General features: G+C 39.0%; 1 protein-coding gene across 4 annotated transcripts in view; it reads left to right on the top strand.

Moving 5' to 3' along the window:
* Positions 1 to 23,514, top strand: part of AZI2 (5-azacytidine induced 2) — a 41,003-nt gene extending 17,489 nt beyond the window's left edge. The window contains exons 2-8 of one of the 4 annotated variants that reach the window (XR_009492301.1): positions 7,364 to 7,584; positions 9,144 to 9,269; positions 10,034 to 10,133; positions 11,269 to 11,417; positions 15,734 to 15,792; positions 19,276 to 19,480; positions 20,698 to 20,771. Coding sequence is in view for 3 of the 4 variants with exons in the window: in NM_001077005.2 (NP_001070473.1) it covers positions 7,369 to 7,584; positions 9,144 to 9,269; positions 10,034 to 10,133; positions 11,269 to 11,417; positions 15,734 to 15,792; positions 20,698 to 20,816; positions 22,864 to 23,276 (1,182 nt within the window). In the remaining variant the exon portion in view is untranslated. 4 annotated transcript variants of the gene reach the window in all.
* The last annotated feature ends 955 nt before the right edge of the window (positions 23,515 to 24,469 follow it).

Raw genomic sequence — 24,469 nt, 5'->3', positions numbered from 1 at the left:
TTTAATCGTTCTTGGGAGTTTCATTGTTTAATACTGCAGAGTATATTCCTTAAATTGGAATGGGACTTAAAATTACAAGGACTGATTACTGACAATTCAGCTTAACATTTTTTACTCCAACATTCTGATTTGCATAGATCTGTATTGGAGCCTGGCGATCAGTAATTTTGAAGAGAACCCCAAATGATTCTAAGGTAGTTGTCCATTCATCACTTTGCAAACACTACTCTAGGTCAGCTCAGTTTTTTTAGAATGTTATTATACAAGACAGTTTTTTTAGTTGATCTTTCTTATGTTTGATAATGATATCCTGCTCATGGCACTCACTTTGTAAAGATTAAAATAAACACAGGTTTGTTTAAGATAATTTAAGTTATGATAAATAAACTTAGATTACAGTATACGGTAAAATTTGACAAGTGTTAAAGCTGCCTTAGTCTAGTTCATTAGGTTTATAATAGCCAGTTAGGCTTTTACCCTTTATCCAGAAAATCAGATTTCCCCAGGCCAGTACTTTGGATATTTGTGACTATCACAAATGCTTTTTACATCACAAAGTACGTGAACCTGAATCTGACTTTGCTGTATGTGGACTGCTGAAGCTCCCTTTAACTTCTCTGTCGCAGTGAGGTCGAGGAAGGCTGCTTGCATAAGCAATAAAGCCAAAGGCCACACGTGGCCTATTTTGTTACTTTGAAAGCAGTTTTCCTTTCAGTATGGGGATAAATACAGTGGGATGCCTGCCTTGTATTATTTGGTGTCTTTCTAAGATCTCATTTTTCCCTGGCCCCGCAGCTTTCACTCTCTAGAAATTGGGTGTGTATGGAGTCACACCAATTAATAAGCATTAATGATAAGCATTAATGTTTCTAATACTTACTTGATCTTATATTTATTATGGCAAGGATAGGAATCAAATCTTTCATTTTCATTCATAATAAATTTGAATGGCAGTCACTGGAACAGTAAGCTTACTGCGTGGCAATAGTGAATTTTCTCTTTGCTGTGCTTGGCTATTTCTCATACTTTTTAGGACAGATAAGTAGTTTCTCAGGACAGCGGATTCTAAGTCATGTTTAGAGTACGTAGAATAAATACATAGAATAATGATACAAAACTTGAAAATCATTTTTAGGCAAATAATACTGTCTTATATTTAGAGGGAGGCTATATGCAACTTGGGTGATTTATAAATAATAAATAGGCAACAGATGTAACTATATAAAATAAGCTATCTGACTACATATTTTGTCTTTAAAATGACCAGTTATCATACTTTATCGAATGTGACATTGTTAAGTCGTTACACTCCCTTCCATTTAAGATACTAGTTTTGTAGTTCTTGATGAATTTAGTGTATAAATGGTTCATTGGGGAGGGAAAATATTTCAGGCTCTAAATAGTTCAGGCTCTAAAATCCATATGTTTGTGCTCATCTTGGTTAAACTTGATAATCTTTATGGGCCCCCGTTTTCCCAGATGTGAAATGGGTCCAACAGGATTTTCCTACCTCATAGGTGATCATGAGAATTAACTGGGATAGCATCTGTGAACGACGTTGTGCAGTGCTCAGTAGTTCATTTGATTATGAATGTTGTATAGTTGTTGTATATGTGTTCTTCACAGTCTTGGCTCATCTCCAAGTTTTTCTTAAATTCCACAGAACAAGGATCAAATCCTACAGTCTCTTTATTATAAAGGACCATCTTCATTGGTTTCTGTTCTGCTTTTCCAGTCTCATCTCCTGTTATTCTCCCCTCGTCCCTTCTCCCCATACTCTTTAAAGCCTTTGACCTTGTTACCAGTGCTGGCAGCAAAGGGTTAAAGTCTAAGTGCTGTAAGTACAGTAAACATAACTGCCCTCTTCACCTATAGCAGGATTGAGAGTGACTGGATATTCCCTATTACCTTTGGAAACTCCTCCTCCTCCCCACCTCTCAGTCTCTATAGCATTCTGCATTGTTGCAACTATATTCCTCCCCTTTATGGCATAATAACTATTTTACTGCACAGCTATCTCCCACACTGGGTTTTCCTTGCTGAGTAAAGCATTATTTTGTGATAAAAATGCGTGTGTAGGAAATCACACCACTGATCTAATTAGAACTTTGTGCAAAGCAAAGGCATAAAGGCTCGGATCCTCAAGGTGCACAAACTGTGCGTCACCATCTGTTTCAACTCTGTACAGCGATTTGACTTACTCCTTTAGCGGGGAAAAAAAATATTGCAGTTGAATAAATCCTGTCCATTCGGTTGGCTGTTAAGATATTATGTGTATCAGATGTCTAAGATGAGCACAGTTTCACCTCCTTACACTAGACTGCAGCCTGTCAACTCACCTAGCCGTTACTCTTACTCTGCTGTTCCTCTTTTAAGACATAACGTGTGTGTGACAGAGTCTTAGATGGAAACGTACATGCCCACTTGAGGTTACAGTATCATATTTCTTTTTCGACAGGAAATAGGAGGATTTCAACTACTAGCAGCGTGATTGGAATGATGTTTACTGTTATTTTGGAATAGAGTTGAATCCAGAGAGAAGAAAGTAAACCCTTCAGGGGAAGAAAACTTTACCTCTTTATCCATCATTAGGAGAAAGTGCAGTTAGCGCTGGAAACAGCAGGAGTTAATTATGGTCATGAGGATCTCCCACGTTGGGGGGAATATAGCAGGTCTTACTTCTTAACTTTTTAAATAAACTGAGAAAGAATCTAACTTAAGAACAGGAGTTGCCCTACATGGTTAGAAGTTTTTAAATTGGTCTTGGTGAAGAATGATTGAATAGTAGCTTTAACCTACTCGGACTTGTAGTAAAACACATTTATTTTTGCCTAACTTTCCTATAATCCTTGGTATAAACAAATCACTGGACATGTCAAACTCTGACTTTCAGTTCAGTTCAGTCACTCAGTTGTATCCGACTCTTTTTGACCCCATGAATCACAGCACATCAGGCCTCCCTGTCTATCATCAACTCCCGGAGTTCACTCAGACTCACATCCATCGAGTCAGTGATGCCATCCAGCCATCTCAACTTCTGTCGTCCCCTTCTCCTCCTGCCCCCAATCCCTCCCAGCATCAGAATCTTTTCCAGTGAGTCAGCTCTTCGCATGAGATGGCCAAAGTACTGGAGTTTCAGCTTTAGCATCAGTAATTCCAATGAACTCCCAGGAATGATCTCCTTTAGGATGGACTGGTTGGACCTCCTTGCAGTCCAAGGGACTCTCAAGAGTCTTCTCCAACACCACAGTTCAAAAGCATCAATTCTTCAGTGCTCAGCCTTCTTCACAGTCCAACTTTCACATCCATACATGACCACTGGAAAAACCATAGCCTTGACTTTGTTGGCAAAGTAATGTCTTTGCTTTTGAATATGCTATCTAGGTTGGACATAACTTTCCTTCTAAGGACTAAGCATCTTTTAATTTCATGGCTGCAATCACCATCTGCAGTGATTTTGGAGCCCCCAAAAATAAAGTCTGACACTGTTTCCACTGTTTCCCCATCTATTTCCCATGAAGTGATGGGACCGGATGCCATGATCTTCATTTTCTGAATGTTGAGCTTTAAGCCAACTTTTTCACTCTCCACTTTCACTTTCATCAAGAGGCTTTTGAGTTCCTCTTCACTTTCTGCCATAAGGGTGGTATCATCTGCATATCTGAGGTTATTGATATTTCTCCTACCAGTCTTGATTCCAGCTTGTGTTTCTTCCAGTCCAGCATTTCTCATGAAGTACTCTGCATGTAAGTTAAATAAACAGGGTGACAATATACAGCCTTGATGTACTCCTTTTCCTATTTGGAACCAGTCTGTTCCATGTCCAGTTCTAACTGTTGCTTCCTGACCTGCATGTGGGTTTCTCAAGAAGCAGGTCAGGTGGTCTGGTATTCCCATCTCTTTCAGAATTTTCCACAGTTTATTATGATCCACACAGTCAAAGGCTTTGGCATAGTCAATAAAGCAGAAATAGATGTTTTTCTGGAACTCTCTTGCTTTTTCCATGATCCAGCAGATGTTGGCAATTTGATCTCTGGTTCCTCTGCCTTTTCTAAAACCAGCTTGAACATCAGGAAGTTCACAGTTCACATATTGCTGAAGCCTGGCTTAGAGAATTTTGAGCATTATTTTACTAGCGTGTGAGATGAGTGCAATTGTGCGGTAGTTTGAGCATTCTTTGGCATTGCCTTTCTTTGGGATTGGAATGAAAACTGACCTTTTCCAGTCCTCTGGCCACTGCTGAGTTTCCCAAATTTGCTGGCATATTGAGTGCAGCACTTTCACAGCATCATCTTTCAGGATTTGAAATAGCTCCACTGGAATTCCATCACTTCCACTAGCTTTGTTCGTAGTGATGCTTTCTAAGGCCCACTTGACTTCACATTCCAGGATGTCTGGCTCTAGGTGAGTGATCACACCATTGTGATTATCTGGGACATGAAGATCTTTTTTGTATAGTTCTTCTGTGTATTCTTGCCACCTCTTCTTAATATCTTCTGCTTCTGTTAGGTCCATGCCATTTCTGTCCTTTATCGAGCCCATCTTTGCATGAAATGTTCCCTTGGTATCTCTAATTTTCTTGAAGAGATCTCTAGTCTTTCCCATTCTGTTGTTTTCCTCTATTTCTTTGCATTGATCGCTGAGGAAGGCTTTCTTATCTCTTTTTGCTATTCTTTGGAACTCTGCGTTCAGATGTTTATATCTTTCCTTTTCTCCTTTGCTTTTCTGCTTGTCTTCTTTTCACAGCTATTTCTAAGGCCTCCTCAGACAGCCATTTTGCTTTTTTGCATTTCTTTTCCATGGGGATGGTCTTGATCCCTGTCTCCTGTACAGTGTCACGAACCTCCATCCATAGTTCATCAGGCACTCTATCTATCAGATCTAGGCCCTTAAATCTATTTCTCACTTCCACTGTATAATCATAAGGGATTTGATTTAGGTCATACCTGAATGGTCTAGTGGTTTTCCCTACTTTCTTCAATTTAAGTCTGAATTTGGTAATAAGGAGTTCATGATCTGAGCCACAGTCAGCTCCTGGTCTTGTTTTTGTTGACTGTATAGAGCTTCTCCATCTTTGGTTGCAAAGAATATAATCAGCCTGATTTCGGAGTTGACCATCTGGTGATGTCCATGTGTAGAGTCTTCTCTTGTGCTGTTGGAAGAGCGTGTTTGCTAGGACCAGTGCATTTTCTTGGCAAAACTCTATTAATCTTTGCCCTGCTTCATTCCATATTCCAAGGCCAAATTTGCCTGTTACTTCCAGGTGTTTCTTGACTTCCTACTTTTGCGTCCAGGCCCCTATAATGAAAAGGACATCTTTTTTGGGTGTTAGTTCTCAAAGGTCTTGTAGGTCTTCGTAGAACCATTCAACTTCAGCTTCTTCAGCGTTACTGGTTGGGGCATTGACTTGGATTACTGTGATATTGAATGGTTTCCCTTGGAAACGAACAGAGACCATTCTGTCGTTTTTGAGATTGCATCCAAGTACTGCATTTCGGACTATTTTGTTGACCTTGATGGCTACTCCATTTCTTCTGAGGGATTCCTGTCCATAGTAGTAGATACAATGGTCATCTGAGTTAAATTCACCCATTCCAGTCCATTTGAGTTCGCTGATTCCTAGAATGTCGGCATTCACTCTTGCCATCTCTTATTTGACCACTTCCAATTTGCCTTGATTCATGGACCTGACATTCCAGGTTCCTATGCAATATTGCTCTTTACAGCATCGGACTTGGGAGCAATTTGAAGCTTTCGATCATAAAATCAGAAAAGCAAATACACGATGACAGAACAGACCCAGAAAAACACACACACACCCTTTCCTTAATGCTCATGTTGTCTGAAATAAAGCAAAACGAACTTTACAGGCTGGATCATTTAGTTGTATAGCTGAAACTAACAGAACATGTGTAAATCAACTATAGTTCAGTAAAAAAAATTTTAATAAACTATACAGTGGAGAAAAGACAGTGTCTTCAGTAAGTGGTGCTAAGAAAAGTGGACAATTCATGTAAAAGAGTGAAGTTACAACATTCTCGAACATCATATCCAAAAAATAAAATAGATTAAAGACCTAAACGTAAGACCTGAAACTATAAAAGAAGAAAACAGGCAGAATGGTCTTTGACATAGACCATAGCAATTTTTCTTTTTTTTTTGGATCTGTCTCCTAAAGCAAAGGAAACAAAAGCAAAAGTTAACAAGTGGGACTTAATTTCACAGCAAAGGAAATCATTCACAAAATGAAAAGACAGTGTACTGAATGGGAGAAAATATTTGCAAATGATAAAATCAATAATGATAACATCCAGAATAGCACAACTCAGCATCAAAGAAACAACCTTATTTTAAAATGGACAGAAGACCTGAATAGACAGTTCTCCAAAGAAGATACACAGATGGCCAGCAGACATGGGGAAAGATGCTCAGCATCATTAATTAGAGAAATGCAAATTCAAACTACAGTGGGATAGAATGAGACCACAATTCTGACATCGTCAGAATGGCCATCATCAAAAAGACCACAAATGACAAATGTTGGCGAGGATGTAGAGAAAAGAGATCATTTGTACAGCATTGGTGGGAATGCAAATTGGTGCCGCCACTGTGGAAAAGAGTATGAAGCTTTCTCAAAAAAGTAACAATAGAGGTACCATAGGAACCAGCAAGTCTCTTGAGTGTATATCCCAAAAAGGTAAAAGCGCTAATGAAGAAAGATAACATGCACCCCAGTGTTCATAGCAGCGCTATTTACAATAGTCAAGATACGGGAGTAGCCTGTGTCCATTGACTCAATGGAGAAAAAAGATATGGTGCATGTGGACAATGGGATACGACTCAGCCATAGAAAAGAAGGGGATTCTGCCATTTGCAACAATATTGATGAACTTGGAGGGTGTTATGCTTAGTGAAATAAGTCAGAGAAAGACGAAATCTGTACGGCGTCACTCACGTGGGGAATCTAAGAAATGAACTGGTGAATATATGACAGGTAAGAAACAAGCTCACAGGTAGAGAGAGAAAGCTAGTGGTTACCAGGGAGGAGAGGGAACGGGGGATGGGCCAGACCGGGACAGGAGATACAGACTGCTGTGTATAAAATAAATGACCTGAAGGAACATATACAACACAGGAAATATACCCAATGTATTATAACTGTAAATGGAATATAACCTTTAAAACCGTGAATCACTATGTTGTACACCTGAAACTTACATATACATCAACTGTGTTTCGGTAAGAAAAAAGAAATGGCAGTTTTTAAACGTTTCAGCAGTGTTCGTATTATGCTCTCAATATACTTTTTTCTGCTTATTTATTCAGTGAGACATTGCTATTTTATGTCTTTATTTTTAAACAGCTGTCATGGATGCACTGGTGGAAGATGACATCTGTATTCTGAATCATGAAAAAGCCCACAGGAGAGACCCAGTGACTCCAGTCTCAATATATTCAGGAGATGAATCTGTTGCTTCACATTTTGCCCTCGTCACTGCATATGAAGACATCAAAAAACGACTTAAGGATTCAGAGAAAGAGAACTCTTTCTTAAAAAAAAGAATCAGAATTTTGGAAGAAAAGGTAATTTGTCTATCACCTTCATTATGTTTACGACTTAATAACTCAAAGTATTTGAAATTTTAAATATTTCTCTGCTCTGTCATCCATGAGTGTAGCAAATTTCCAAAGACAAGTCACTGCTAATCTCAAAACCCTGGACATTTTACTTGGCCTTCTGTGTTTCACATATTATCATGCTTGGTGAATGTGTGCAGAAGACGATTTAGCAACATGAAGGGATTAAAGTTCAAATGTTTTTCTTACCTCTTTCAGATTGCCTTACCTTCCTAGCTGTGTGTATTTCATTCAGGATGTTTAAACCTATGCAAACAATTATGTATCAAGAAGGGAAGAAGTTCCTGGAACATTGTTCCAATATGTTTAATAGTGTTTTTGTCAGGACTGAAATTTCACCAGGACTGACATCTTTACCTCAGCATTCTCTTTGTTCTCATACACACGTTAATAAGAAAGTGTGTATCTGATGAATTAACGTCCTCTGTTTGCACCTTTCTCACGCAGAAACTGTATATCCTACATGTTACGGAATACATAAGCCAGGTAGCTAATTCAGTTATAAATCCTCAGATCTGCTTTGCTTATGTATTGGGAAATCTTCCTCACTCATCCTTTACTTTTAAAGTTTAACTCAGTTCACGTTTCTTCAGATCATAGTTTATGATCCTCAGCTCTTCCGTGTAGTGTGTTACAGACAACAGTTTCCACAAAATGAGAAGGAATGATCCAACTGTACAGACTTGAGGATGGAGTTTGGTAGAGATTGACTCATTTGCAGGAAGTAAGAAAAGGAGGACTCGGTTGTAAAAATAATTGATTTCTTAGTATTCATATGAATTTTCTTTAATGACTATTAAATAAATTTGTGACATACTGGGATAGAGTGAAACAAGATAACATTTTGGAGTTTGGCGTTGTTGCTGCTGCTGCTGCTAAGTCGCTTCAGTCGTGTCCAACTCTGTGCAACCCCATGGACTGCAGCCTACCTGGCTTCTCCATCCATGGGATTCTCCAGGCAAGAACACTGGAGTGGGTTGCCATTTCCTTCTCTAATTTTATTTTAAAAGTCAATAGAAAAATGTGATAAGTAATATTGGAAGTATTTACTTTGTGATCAACAATCCTAATAATTTGTTCTGCATTAATACAGCACTTAATGAACTAACACTTCTATTCCTTAAAGTGTCAAGTACACACTAAATTGATATTCACTTTTCCGATGATAGAAATTAAATAGTATGTTCTAGCTTGGAAAACAGAGAAGCACCATGAAAGAATGATAGTATTTTAGTATGATGAATTATAAAAGGTACAGCGAAGTATAAGATACTGATTAAGGAAAAGCATAAACGAAGATTTTTTAAAATATCTATTCTGTGCTTTTTACTTTCTTAATCACTAAAGCATAAATGTATGGAAGTGAAATGTTCACTTAATTGTAGTTCAGGCTTTATTCCCTGCATTAGTGTAATTAAACTGAGATGCGTAGCCATCAGAAGACTGACTTATTCGCTGATGTCGAACATCCTCTTAAGCTTTGTCTTCTGATTTTATGCCTTTAGCTTATAGGAGCTCGAAAGGATGAAGAAACAAGCTCTGTGGGACGGGAACAAGTAAATAAAGCCTACCACGCGTACCGAGAGGTCTGCATCGATAGAGATAATCTGAAAAGCAAGCTGGATAAAATGGTAGGCTGGTCTGTAAAGAATGGCATCTGTGTGTTGCAAATGAATTTTCTCCTTCAGGAGGTTTAAAATTAGAAATACGAGATATTTACATTTATTAGACAAAAAATTTGCCTGCTCAAGGCAAAAGCAGAAAACTTTTAGTAGGAATATTTGTTACTTACTTCTATACAAAATAAGTAGTTGGTTTGTAATGATGTTTAGGTCTTAAGTACATCTAACACCACTAACTTATTTTGAAAAATTGTGACTCAGTAGAGTTTATCACCCGGAGAAGGCAATGGCACCGCACTCCAGTACTCTTGCCTGGAAAATCCCATGGGCGGAGGAGCCTGGTAGGCTGCAGTCCATGGGGTCGAGAAGAGTCAGACATGACTGAGCGACTTCACTTCCACTTTTCACTTTCATGCACTGGAGAAGGAAATGGCAACCCACTCCAGTGTTCTTGCCTGGAGAATCCCAGGGACGGGGGAGCCTGGTGGGCTGCCGTCTATGGGGTCGCACAGAGTCGGACACGACTGAAGTGACTTAGTAGTAGTAGTAGTAGTAGTAGAGTTTATCACTTTTCTTTTTTTTTTTTTTTTTTTAAGCCAGTGAAAAAATGTCCTAAGTTAGAAAAAGATTGGTGAAAACTGCATTCAGTTTCCCACCTTGCTTTTAAAAGGCTGGAATCTGTTTTTTCAAATCTGCCTGAAAATGAATATATAATGTAATACCAATCTTTAGATTTTATTGACTGTAATGTGGCATTTTCCCTACTTAACTAGAATAAAGACAACTCTGAATCTTTGAAAGTGTTGAATGAGCAGCTACAATCTAAAGAAGTAGAACTCCTCCAGCTGAGGACAGAGGTGGAAACTCAGCAGGGTAGGCCGCTTATTTGTTACAAATATTCTACTGCGATCAATACGGTTTTCCATTCATGTGTTATAGCCATGATCAGTTTTCTCTGTCTGTGTGCTAAGGACTGACTTTTTAATTTGGGGGCTTATGTTAATTTCTGTGTTCTGCTTTTACCAAATATCAAATCCTTCTTAACTTTTCCTTAGATGTAAATTGCACTTTTCCTAGAGAAAATTTGATGGTTGATTCAGGGCTGGTTTGTGATGAAGTAGATGAAGAAAGGAATACAATCCCATATTCTATAAAGCCTCTTGCCCACATTGGACACCCTGTCATGGAGTAGTTACAGTTGCTTTTTTGTTTATTTTAATCCAGTTTCTGAAGGTTGTTAAAATGTGCCGCTGAGATGCTATGCTTCTGAGAAGTTAGGAGTGGGGGTGGGTGCTAGCCTGCCTCCATGCAAGAAGGCTCTGAGGGGACAGCTCAAGACGCGGCCTCTGAGAGGCCTGACGGGAGGTTGAGGGGGGCTCTCTCATGGCGGGTGAGTGGGCCTTTTTCTATGGACAGAGTCTAAGGAACTAAGTCTTTAGTTCCTTAATGAGGGTAAGGGTTCCTTATTAAGGGTATCCCTTAATACGGAGAAGGGTTAGTCCGTGTCCAGTGCTGTTGCATTTGTACAGTGGAATGTTTATGAATGAAATTGTTCAGAAGTCATGCTGTAGGCCTGATGGTCAAGCTTTGTCCTCTCTACAAGGACTGGGTGGGATGATTAGCTGAGTGAGCCTCAGCTTACTCACTTCATTTCATTCTTAATCACTGTCTTAACCTTCACATGTATATGTAATTGATCTGTCATTTCAGCGTATGCTTGATATGTGCTGTGTATTTTAAAGTTTCAGGCTGACAGATTTGCTGTTATCTAAACAGAAATCAGAAATAGGGATGATGACACAATAGAACACGTTCTATTGTGTTGTATAAAATAAGATTGCTAATATCTTAGACACTTGAAAGTACTTACTGTCTTTCAAAAACACTTTAATTGTAGGTGTTTTATATTGGTTTTTCTTTTACCTCCATTTTACTAACATAATCTTTTTTGAACTGCAACCCATGTAGAAGTCAGAAATAACAATTTTAATGTCCATCCTTTTTGTAGTGATAAGAAATTTAAATCCTCCTTCATCAAACTGGGAGGTGGAAAAGTTAAGCTGCGACCTGAAGATCCATGGTTTGGAACAGGAACTGGAACTGCTGAGGAAAGAATGTAGAGATCTCAGAATAGAGCTGCAGAAAGCCAAACAAACGGTACTACCGAATCACTGAATTGAGAAGCCCAGCGTGCTGCGTGCGTCCTATTTAGGATTTATAACTAGGTGTTAGACCACAGAGTCAGCGTAAATTGTAACTACTTAGAAAATTATTATATTCTGTGAAAATTCACCTTTATCTTCCTCTTTAATCATTTTTGCTAAAATGTGGTAACTGTATGCTTTTATCATAATTCCAGAATTACATGCTTCTGTTGTTTAAAAGCTAATTTTTAAAAACCTTATTAGTTAATTAAAGTTGTTCTTTCAGCTTCCTTTCTTTCAATCTCCTTAAATCATTTTTTTCTCTGTAAAGTTTAAAGAGAATTCAAGTTTTAAGTTTTCCACTTTAATAATTTGATTAATTTAGACATACAAGAAACTTGATTTTTATAATTATTAAAACAAAACTTTTGAGCATCCACTAATTCTCAGAAGTCTAATACTTTCAGAACAACTTTAGTTTTCAGCAGATAACTGAGAATTCAAGAATTAGGGGCAGGGAAAGCAAAACAGAAAACCCTGCTGAGCTGCTAAGGTGTGTGTAGCCTGAAGTCACCCACTGAAACACAAGTTGCCTCTCAGATCATTCAGGGTCTGTCTGCTATTACAGTGACCCCTGGACAGTGTGGGTGTGACCGGTGGAGGTCCACTTTACAGAGATTTTTTCCAAGAAACATGCAGTCAGTCTTTGGTAAATCTGCAGGTTGCACATCTGTGGATCGAGGCCTCCAGAGGTGGCTGCCGACTGGGCCGCCGGTTGTTGGTTGAGTCCATGGGCGCTGACCTGAAGATATGCAGGGGCGAACGTGGGACTTGGACTTCCAAGTCGTTTTGGTACCCACTGTGAATTTTGGAACCAGACCACCATGGACACTGAGGGACAGCTTTACATTGAGTTCTTAAAAGCTTGGATATGTGTCTTCAGATGTCATGACAGAAGGGGCTGAGGGTAAAAAGAAGGAATGATAGAGAAGCAAAGCAGAGTGAGAGCAATGCTCTAGATGCAAAGTTTAAAAAAATTATTGCAATAAATTGAAAAGTTAACTACTCTCTAGAGTTCAGTGGCCACTATATACATTCTGTACACTCATATATTGCAATCTAAGGTAGCCTCTTGGACAGTTGTTTCTCAGGGTCAGCCTTTCTGCCCATCAGAGTACCTGGCACTCCTGAGTAGCTGGGCCCCCACCCTCGGCTCTCCTGGGCAGCCACTGCTTCCCCCATGTTGCCTGGCTGCCCGCCGGCACTCTGCCCCAAGCCCACGTGTCCTTAGATGAGCTAACAGGCCCTTCTGTACTGTGGTCTTTACTGAAGGTGACCACTGGTTAAGAAGGAGATGGGCATTAAGAATAATACAGCATCCTGCCTTGGCCTTTACCCAGTGAATTCCTCTGCACTGGACAGGGAGAACCTGATTTGCAGCCCCCAGGCCTGATAAAGGGAAAATACCACCTATAAAAATTAGCCTCAACTCCTGTTAGAACCAAAAGAAAGATTTTTCCTACTTGACATCTGAAATTGGTTTTCCTAGCTTTGCACCTGTGACCGCATACACAATTCCTTCAGCAGCTCCAGCATCTTGTCCCACAAGCCCAGTTCTGCTTCTGTGCTTGCAAGAAAAGATTGGCACCTTGAAGCTCTGAATTACAATTGTCAGCATATACATTCTACTTGAAATAATTCAGTAGCTTTAATAAATAATGGATATCTCCTTATAGAGTAGAAAGCAGTACCATAGAGTCATAAAAACTTGGTTCTTAATTGTGTTGCTTATTAATTGTGACATTAGCAAAGTCATTTAACTGTTCTAATGACACTAACTAGCTACTTTTTATGAAAGTTAAGTGAGGTAATATATAAAGCAGCATGGTGCCTATTACATAGTTTATTCAATAAGGAAGTGTGTTTCCAAAAAATCCAGTTAGGTTAATCCAGAAAAGCAGCACTGTAGGGGTCCAAAGGGGTGTGACTGTGTACTAGTGTTAGACAGTTAAATCCTCACTATTTAACGTTTTCCACTAGGTGGCGCTAGGGGATTAAATTTGCTTTTAGCTTAATTCATCTTTCACAAATCCCAGAAAGACTTTTAACGTACTTTAAAGATAGAAGAAACGTTAGAAATCACTTGTCTTACTGCTGATGAAATTGAATCTCAGAGACTAAGAAACTCTAAGAGTTGAAGGTGACATAAGGGAGGAATTTTTATTTTTTGAAAAAGGAATTTAAGATCCTTCCTTCATAAGAATGGTTAGGGGAAGGGAAGTTTAAAGTAAACAGTGTTCACAACCAAAGACAAACCAGAGAGAGATGGAGTGGAAATTTATCAAGGGTTCCAAGTTTAAATCTTGATGTTGTGGGATGTGCACATTTCAGTCTTGTTTCAAAGGTGTTGCTATCAGAGTCCTCTTGAACGTGGGAGTCAAAGAGCAAGCCAACGAGAGAAATTTATGTTCATATGACTAATCTTAAATCTTCTGCAGCCATACTTAAAAATATTTTTAAGATGGTACTTCCTGTGAAATAGTAACATCTCTGAAGTATGAAATAACATCCTACATGAAAGAATAGTGGGGCTTTGGTGGGCTTACTTTTTTTTAAGTACTTCATGAGCTTGGTAGATAGTGTTTGATATTAATGGGGTCAGGGTTTGGGTCAGTTCCACTGTGGGCCTTCTTTACTTCTTATATCCTCTGGTTTTCAAGCCATTTGTATTCAGAACAGTGGGGCCTTTGAGAAGAAGACACTAGGGCCAAAGTGTTGGGAACCCTGGTCGAATGGAGTTGGCATAGACGTCTGTGGTGGCTGGCATCAGCCCCGTTAGAGTCCCGGTTTGCTGTGTGGATTGGAGGTTCTGCGCAGTCCTGAAGCACGGGGACCTGTTTAACTGGAACAGTGTCTCCCAGGATTTTGTAGCTCTGAGCCTATTCATGCAAAGCTTCAAACATCAGATGGCAGGAGTGGAGAAGCAGATCTGCTTTTAGAACATGGCGGTGAAGAACTGGCCAGGACAGGGTCTGTGCATGTTAGAGACAATTCCTTTGTGCTTTTTGTTACTTTACATTAGGCTTTTCTGGATTGTTAGGTGATAGCTGGAGAAATACTTTACCAACCCAAACTGCTTGGTGTTTGGTGTTTTTTTTAATTGGTTTTAAAAAACAAGGAAGGTTTCCATTATGCATATATGTATAAGAGTCAGACACAACTTGGCGACTGAACAAATAACTATACTGTAATTAATACTGTAAGTAAAACATGTATTTTTAATTAATTATACAGAGAAACTAAAAGTGACTTGATCTGATTCCTTCATTTCCTGTGAGGAAATGGAAAGGAAAAGGTCCAGGGTTATGTCCTTTACTCGTGGTCAGACTTCCTCTGACTCAGGGACCAGTTCTGTGTCCCCGTTCCATAGGACTCCTTGGGATGCAGCTAATCATTTGCCGTGTTCAGCTGCTGTTTTCTGAACAGTCAGATCCAAAGACACTTTAACTTCTATGATACATATTGATGATTTACACTCCCAGATTCAGAGGACTCATGAATTCCTTTTGTGCTTTTTAGTGTTCCACTTATATCATTAAATGATACAAGAAATGGTAAAATGAAGTTTTATTCTCTCAGTTTATACGGGCCACTTCCGCTAATAGAATGGCTGCCTGTGCTAGTCATTTTCATTTGTTCTAGACCTCAAATTGAAACGCATTGCAAATAGTGTGTTATAGAATTATCTTAAATGTATTAAGTTCACTTTTAAATACCTTTCATAGGTTCTTTTTGTCGTCTGTAACCTAAATTACTAAAACTTGAAAGTATATAAGGACTTTATATAAAATCCTCTCCCTATCATTTTATTAGGGAAAGAGGACATTTATGCTGATCGTTTAAACAGTAACCTGTTAAATTTGAGTACTTTTTTGTAATAATACCAAAAGTGAAATACCAACAAACTTCCATTTTCTGATGGAATTCACTGAGCTATACCTTGAACAAACAGTAATTTGATAAATGTTACCATTTTTTTAGTATAGATTTCAGGTTAGTATCTTCAGAAATATATTTTGTACAACTTAAAGGTCTTTTATGTGAAAGCAAGTGTATTTTTTAAAGAAAATTAAAGCATTAATGACTTTAAATAATTAGAAATGATTTAGAAATATCTGGCAGATTTGGAGTTACTTTATTAACATTGAATATAAGATCTACGGTTATAGATGTATTCTGTAAAAGCTGAAGCATGTGTAGAGTAGTAAAGTACTGAGAATTAATAGAAGGTAATGATGACAACTTTTAAACTTTTTTAAACAATGACAGGATCCATCTCTGGATGACAATCTGAACTGCAGAGATCTGCAGAGACTGAGCGTTTCAAGGTACGAACATTCTCCAGCATTTAGAAGCCACACCTTGTTCTGCCGGGCACTGTGTTAGGTTGCTTCTGTTACGATTTAACCTTAAAACAGGTTGACACTGTTGAGTGCTGCATGAAATCTCTGATCACTGTGTATTTATGAAAATATTTAACTGTTCCTTAACAATGGGCTTGAACTTGAGCAGTAGAAGGATGCATATTATTATGATGCCTTAGATAAAATTTTTGAACATTCAGTACTGTTTTAGATAGAATATTAGGGAGCTAGCTGTGCAGAAGTATTCTGTAGTAAATTCTGAGTTTTACATGAAGATTATGCATTTCCATACGTGGCAGTATCACTTTGTTTTAGGGCCAAACGTGGACAGCCTTAGTCTTTACTGTGACATGAATTTTAAGAGAGCCATCTTCTTAGGGTAAGACTAAAAGTAGCTGTCAGGGTGTATACATGTTACTTTAGCCATTTGTTTCTTAAGTACTTATCTCATTTTAATTTCATCAACGTAAGTGCATTGTTTTATCTGATGATTTTTTTGTGCTGTCTTAGCACCCCCTCTTCATGGACACGTCCACCCAATGAAACACACACATTTGACTTCATTGTTGGATTGTTCGGCTTCCAGAATTTACTGAATGATCTCATACCTATTCTTCCTATCAAACACCCAGTGGAGAGAAACGCTCAGTTGGGAAAAGAGCTGAATGAAAGCCCGTGTAGCCCCTCTCCAGAGGCAGGGCTGCCCCTCTGCAGGTGTGGGGGCTGGCGGTGCTGTAGGCGCCGTAGGCTGGAAGCTGCTCAGCCCTGCCCTGCCTCCACTTGACGCCTTCCACCTCTGTCTACACTCACAGCAAGGAAGCCTTTCCTTTCTAAAACACACGCCTAGTACCCTGTCCTTGTGAATTATTCTTCAAAGATGTCTTCTGTGTCAGACTTCCCATTTTTCCTGTCAACCTAGGTTTCCCCGTACTAATTTATTGTATTTGTCATTTTTACAAGCTTTCTTAAACCGTTTTTTGGAAAGAGGCATGTTAGAATCAGAGTAGGTCAAATAAAGGGGCTTATGTAAATACTTTCTTAGAAGTGCATGGTATAGAACAGGCTTCTGTATCCGTTCATGGGCAATGTTACATGATTGGGGTCACTTCTTTTGAGAATAACGGGAAAAGCTGCCCCCCACCCACCAAAAAGATGTGTGTTTGAAGGCACCGTAGCACTGACAAGACAGAGAAGGCTCTCTGCAGGCTTTGGAAGAGGGAGGCAGCCGCAGGAGGTGAGTCTGACTTCTGAGGCTATAGAACTGTATAATTGTGGCTTCAGAGTACTGTTTTGAGTTTTCTAAAGCTCAGTAGTAATTCAGGGGATATCAACTAAGAGAAACAGAGTTTAGAATTCAGTTCAGTCTAAGAGTTTTTCTGTGATAAAGAACTGTATGATTAAAGCGAGCCCTAATGGCTCCCCATGCCCAGGCCCGTTTGTGCTTTTTTGCAAACCTGTAGCAGTGTGGATTGTGGAAACTGACCGCTTTTCCATCTTCTGGTTAAGCAGCTAGAAAATTAATAACCTGATTTGTGACTTACCTTTGGTAAACTTAATATCATGCATAAAATTTTATGTAGTCTCATTCCTAACTGCGTCTTGTTTTTTCCTTCAATTTATCATTTATACCTATGTCCAGTTTATAGTCCTGTTTTATTAATCTTTGCAAGTTACGGCATCCACTTTTAAATGGAATAATTCAGATGATAAGTCTACTATATAAGGAGAGAGAAGTACATAGCATGTTTCCATAAAACCATTAGCTACCAGTTTAGGTATTTTTAAGGATTATTTTCCATTTATTTGGAAAACTTTTTTTTTTTTTTTGCACGTCCTCATCATGTTGCAGGGTGAACGAGGTGATACAGTATTATTCCTGAGTGAACCTTTGAATTACTGGAGGCCTTTTTATGGTCCTCGTTGTATACATGTCATTCAACAAAAATTGCCCTACCTGTCAGAAACTTGGCCACTGCCCTGCCAGTGTGCTGGCTAGGGTTACCTGTAGGTTATTGCCCTCAATTCTGAAGCCAGATGTAGGTGTGGGGTCACTTCAATGCACATTCTTGGTTTCCAAGATAGGGAATATGTTGGTGTTTTTCACACTGTGCTGTGTTGCCTTAATGATCGTGAAATTTTATGAGTTAAGCATTTTAAAAATAGAGAATAAAACAGAATAGAACATACCAGAGTGTGGGATGCAGGGTAAAATGATTGCCTGTTGTGCCTTACAACTAAAAATATTTGAAAGAAGCTTTTTTGAGGAAATCAGTCATCTAAACGTGCTTTCCTAAGTCCTGAGTTCTGGGCTGAGACTTTCCCGTACTTGTATTTTAATTCCTCTGGGGAATCGCGTAGTTCAGTAAATTTTCAAAAGCTAAAGAAAAATAGGACTGAAGTAAAAAGATTTTCTTGTAGAAGGCACATTCATTTCAGTATTAAAGAGTTGAATGGACAGTGTCAGTTAAGAAAATTGAGCTTTTACCGTTTTTACCATGTAAGCTGGACGTCTGTCCACCCCTTGAGATGTGGATAAGGCAGGCTTCATTATGGTGTGGAATTACATACCTTCTTGGTGTGGGACCAAGAAGGTTGTGTCAGCAGTCAGTGTGATGAAGATGAAGCTGAGGATGGTGTGAAAATGTGACCCTAAAATGGTGGCAGTCAGTCACGGGACTGGAGCTTGTCGGAGTCGGGAAGTTCTCCCGCCCCGGCTTCCTTGTGTCCAGCGAGCCCCCAGGCCGCCAGGCTGGGGTGAGGGGTGAACTGCCTGTCCAGCATGTGGGACCTGCCCAGCCACTGTTACCCTCATGTCTCATGTCGCTTCTGCTTTGTCATTTATGGTTCTCGTTCAGGATACTTGGGTGTTGCATCTCACTGTTAAGGTCGTTTTTATGAGTTCTTTATAGACAATTATATCATTAGGATTTTGCTGAAGACTTTAATATTAACTGTAAAGCGTAAAGTAACTGCCATTACTTTGCTATCCACAAGAGGGAGAGCTTACACTTAGTAATAATTAGATCTTTATATCTGTAGTTTTCAATTCAGGTGACACTCAAGGCAAAAGAAAAAGATTAGTAGACGTATGTTAAACTTGGTGACCTAGTTTCTAGTTTAATCTAGTTTATAAGCAGTCTTTACTAAATTGAATTGGAAAATGTGTATTAGAGCTGCCCCAACACCTCCATTATTTTTGTTTCTCTTACTTTATTCAAGTAGCCTTGTTGAATGATGAGGTGTCCGATACTCCAGTATCCATACATTGTCTTGAGTACTGTGTTTGCTTTTCTCCAAGTCAGGTACTGATTGACCATCGCACGTCAATAATAAATGCTGTTTGTAAGCTGTATGATTCATGTCATGACTGCATGTATTAGCACATGTACAGTGTTTACACACACTTAGCTGCTGTGTAACTTGAGTAACTCTTTTGGGGAAGCACAGTGATGCCCAGAATTGCAGCCAGGAACCCACGGCTCTTCACACTTAAGACAGTGCCTATGTGAGACACGCAGAGTGGCACACAGCTCAGATGCTGACTGCTGAAGCAGAGGCGGTTCACTAATTTTTGTGATTCTCTCACACCTGTCAAAAACCTGAAAAACTAGACTACTGGTTAACAAACGATGTTTACAACAGATTAAAACAAGTAAGTAGATTATTCTCAAAAGCAATGTAAAGTTTATTCTCCTGCTTCTATTGAAAGAATTATAGTCTGAATGGAATGGGAATATTTTGACCAAAAATGTATGTAGCCTTACATAATTAAAATAACTTTTTTATTATATCTGTTGTTTTCATAGTTAGGATATTAGATTTAGATATCAAGAGTGTTATCCTTGAAGTTTGCTCAAAGGTTTTTGTTTATGCTAGACAAAAACTGAACCTGAAGTGACATGTTTGTTTAATTTGATTTGATTGCTAAAATTACACACTAATATCTTTAAGAGGCAGTAGTGCTTGTTTGAACAATATGAGATCATTTGTTCTTACAGTTAACATTTTATGTATTCTCATGCAACAAAGCAAGAATATGTGTTGAGGATTTCAATTTATTTAGCTGGCAACTAAGAACCTAAAAAAAAAAAATCATGACTATCCAAATAAGAATGCTTAGTGGAAGATAAAACTCAATAAAATTAGGTTTAAAATATCTGATTTATGACCTCCCAGGTAACTGCAGAAAATGCTTTGAAAGGCAGAAATGGGGCTATGTGCAGTCCTTGTCTCTGCGAGCCTCTGCAGCGCCTCCTCTCGGCCAGGAGTCAGCAGCCCTTCGTGACTTCTGCTGTCGTGTCACGCTGGTTAGAGCCGGCATCTGAGACAGCCCAGTCAGACGAGAGAGAAGGGGACGCATGAGACCGCGATTGTATTTTAATGTGGACTTGGGTATACACTCAGCAATTGGTAACAGCATTCACAACATCAAAACAACAATTAAAAGATAACTATATTAATAAACTTAAAATCCATACATGAATGAACATCACTGAATTCTTGGTCAGACTTGGAAATGAAGAACATAGCCCTTACTATTAAACACCACTGCACCTTGTAGACTATCATAAAATCTGAATACTGAGAACTATTAAATTCGTTTAAAATACTTTTTATATTACCATTCTGTTTAACACAGTTCAGTTCATTGATAAAAATTAGGTCATTATTATTGTGAATAAGATCTTTTTCGTTTGTTATAAAATGCTCTAATTAAATATTTCAACTAATATTTAATGGGGAGGTTTTATTTTGTTATTTCAAAACTAATTTTAGCAGAAATGCAGGTAAGTTCATTTCTCTGTTAAAGTTTTTCCCTTCTGTCCATATAGAATAACCACCATTAAAAAATAAAACCCTGTATTTCAGTGACAATATGCAAAGTGCATACTGGGAACTGAAGAGAGAAATGTCTAACTTGCATCTGGTGACTCAAGTACAAGCCGAACTACTGAGAAAGCTGAAAACCCCAGCTGCAATCAAGAAAGGCAAGTCAGTGTTTGCCGGAAACCGCTGATTCCAGCCGAACTACCCGAAGAGCAGCTCTTGATCGTATCTTATCGAAATCTTATCAAATGGGTTTGATAAGCGCAAGTTATGTAGTGTGTTCACAGCCTCCCATTCTCTGTTCTGTCTTCAGCCTCAGACCGGTCAGCTTCACACATGAAGGTGTTGCTGATGTGTTTCTTCAGCACTGCATTCTTTTCCCCTTGTGGCTTTCTTCGCAGCCGAGTGTTGCTTATGTGTTCAAGGCTGAGGTGTGAAGTTTGCTCTAGTTGACCTTTTACCACAACTACTTCATATATTAAAATAAAAAGACAGCAAGACACCAAAAGCTGTTTTCATTCCCGTGCTTCAAAATATGCCAAAGACTTAGCTCTTTACATTGTTTTCAAAAAGATAACTAATTGCTTGTTTGGTTATTTCCATTTTTGTAAACTTAATTTTTCTCTCCATAAACGATAATTTCGAATGGAGACTAGATGCTATTCATTTAGCCCTTCTAACCAAACAAAAATTTTCATTGCTTTTTCATATTTAACTGCTTAGCTGACTAAACCTTTTGAGTTTTGTGTTAACTAGTAGTGGGTACTTTGCCAAAGCTACTTTTTATACCTCAGAGAAAAATCAGTGCATTTGTACCTTTCATTACATAATGTAGTTCTGTACAGTTGTGCAGTGTAAATTTGAATGTCCTAAACTTTCAAGGCATGAGAGTAACTTGATATTTTTTTAAAAATCGTTAATTTAAAATTATTATTTGCACCTCAGAAACAAAGAGGGCACAAGAGAATTATGACTCGTTCTCTGGAATGTTTACTGTGGGGCGGGAGACAGTGGGACAGGATGAGACAGGAAAGAAGTTGAGAATTCCTTTCCCTTTCTACGGTTAGTTATTACAGATCAGCAGAGCAATAAGGTGCTTTGGCAGGCTCCAACTTAATTTATGATTCATTCTGTTTTTAGATTTTCCAGCGGCCAGGGTTACACAGGAGACAACTTTAAGTTGATGGTAGAAATAGCATTTCTCTTGAGAGAGACTCATAGAGTAATTCTTCAGTGAGTTCTCCTGTAACTCTTCTAACTTCCAGAAAGTAGTAAAGGAGCAGTGCTGTCCTCTTGTGTGGAAACGGCTCACTGTCGTGTCGCTTCTGAGCTGGACGTTTCCAACAGCAGCGCCAGGCCTGGGGCCACCACTCTGCTCCACAGAACTCAGTCTTCTGCGGAGTGGACGAGACGAGCTGCGGTCACCTTTCTCTAGAGCCACGTGTCACCACAGCCCAGAAGCTGAGCACTGTCACCTCCCATGAGAAAGGGCAGTAGCAAGCTTACCGTATCATGTGGTTGAGTTTCTTTTCTTTAAAACTGGAGTCAGGCACTGATTGCACATGGTGCCCCCTTGGCTCAGGGAGAGCTTCAGCTTTGCGTCCCCGGGCAGGTGCAGGCAGAGGGGCAGGCCCTCGCTGCCTCTGTGCCATCTGTGGTCTGTATTCTAAGCCATGACATGTTACTAAACACAGGGGGTTTTTTGCTTTTTTTTTAACTTGAACTATATTGTGACCATAGCAGATTTAACATTTACCATTTATAAGAAAAAAGATGATTTTATAGCTTTTAAACTATTTTATTCATAAAAGCCTTTATATATATATATATAACAATACCTATATTTATATATATATATATATATATAAACTTGATTTAGGTCTCAACAATTCACAGTATAATCATTCCTCGGAAAATTTACTTTTGGACCACCTTCCAGTTTTTTAAAATAGTAATTTCTTCAACTTCACTGTGATACGGGCAGGGCAAGATTACAGTGTCCATTTTGCAGATGAGAGATGAGCTATTTACCAAGAGGTAAATTTGAACTGAGGGCATCTGTCATCCCTCAAGTCCCAGGGCCATGGTGATTGCACTGATTTGGCAATGTCCATTTCCAGTTCTAGAGTGACCAGATTAACCAGATGTTTACTATTTTATGATTCTAACTGCCAGACAGCTGATGCTTAGCCTGTGTTTTCTTTTCAGCTTGCGCCCCAGCAGGATGCATGGAAGACCTGGGTAAAGACAGCACAAAACTGCACTTGTCGAATTTTACTGCAGCTTACAAAAGACATGCCCCCCTCTCACCAAATGGCAAAACGCTCTGTCATGCCACGCCTTCCCCCTTACCAGGAGACGCAAAGGTTTTATCAGAGAAGGCAGCTCTCCAGTCGTGGACAGATCACGAGCGATCCATTCCTCACGATGGCACAAACTTTCAGGAACACAACTCTTACAGTAGAAATTCCCTGGAAGATAATTCCTGGGTATTCCCAAGCCCTCCTAAATCAAGTGAGACGACATTTGGGGAAATGAAAAGTAAACCTTTGCCTTTACCCAACTTGCCACCACTGCATTACTTGGATCAACATAATCAAAACTGCCATTATAAACATTAATTCTGAAGAGATTCATGGTGTTCTCATCAGTGGTTTTCTGGGAAAATCATTAGCAAACAAAGCAGATTTTGATTAAATTTTTGGAGAGTTTTTCAGTATTTACATTTGCACATAATGTACCATATTATGTAGTTGATTTTTCAGTATGGAAGAACACCCTCCAGCTCCGTATTCTGGCTAAGAATCAAATATGTGTTAGTACTTAATAAATTAATAAACTTATTAAAAATCACAATTCTACCTTTGATGCTAATTGTACATTTCTGCCTCTCACATTGAGAATGGAACTGAAAGTTTGCAGACATGGTTTTACAAAGCGTATGAAATGCCTAACATAAAAAAAAGGAAACCATATCAGAGAAGAGTCATTATTAAGTTGCATAAAGGAACAGATGGAAATGTGAACAGATTACATTCCTGCTGACCTTTTAATGTGTACAGATAAGAAAATTATTACAGTGGAACAACAGTATCTGGTTTACTCCATCTATATGTGCTATTGTGTCTCAAAGTTTAATAAAATCTTTTTTTTTTTAATTTTTTATTTTTAAACTCTACATAACTGCACTAGTTTTGCCAAACATCAAAATGAATCCGCCACAGGTACACATGCGCTCCCCATCCCGAACCCCCTCCCTCCTCCCTCCCCACACCATCCCTCTGGGTCGTCCCAGTGCACCAGCCCCAAGCATCCAGCATCGTGCATCGAACCTGGACTGGCAACTCGCCTCCCACATGATACTTTACACGCCTCAATATCATTCTCCCAAAGCTTCCCACCCTCTCCCTCTCCCACAGAGTCCACAAGACCGTTCCATACATCAGTGTCTCTTTTGTTGTCTCGTACACCGGGTTATTGTTACCATCTTTCTAAATTCCATATATATGCGTTATTACACTGTATTTATGTTTTTCCTTCTGGCTTACTTCACTCTGTATAATAGGCTCCAGTTTCATCCACCTCATTAGAACTGATTCAAATGTATTCTTTTAATGGCTGAGGAATACTCCATTGTGTATATGTACCAACAGCTTTCTTATCCATTCATCTGCTGATGGACATCTAGGTTGCTTCCATGTCCTGGCTATTATAAACAGTGCTGCGATGAACATTGGGGTACACGTGTCTCTTTCCCTTCTGGTTTCCTCAGTGTGTATGCCCAGCAGTGGGATTGCTGGATCATAAGGCAGTT

Source organism: Bos taurus, chromosome 22 (assembly GCF_002263795.3).
Source record: "Bos taurus isolate L1 Dominette 01449 registration number 42190680 breed Hereford chromosome 22, ARS-UCD2.0, whole genome shotgun sequence".
In the NCBI taxonomy this organism is placed as follows: domain Eukaryota; kingdom Metazoa; phylum Chordata; class Mammalia; order Artiodactyla; family Bovidae; genus Bos; species Bos taurus.
This window is presented reverse-complemented; position numbering and strand designations above follow the sequence as displayed.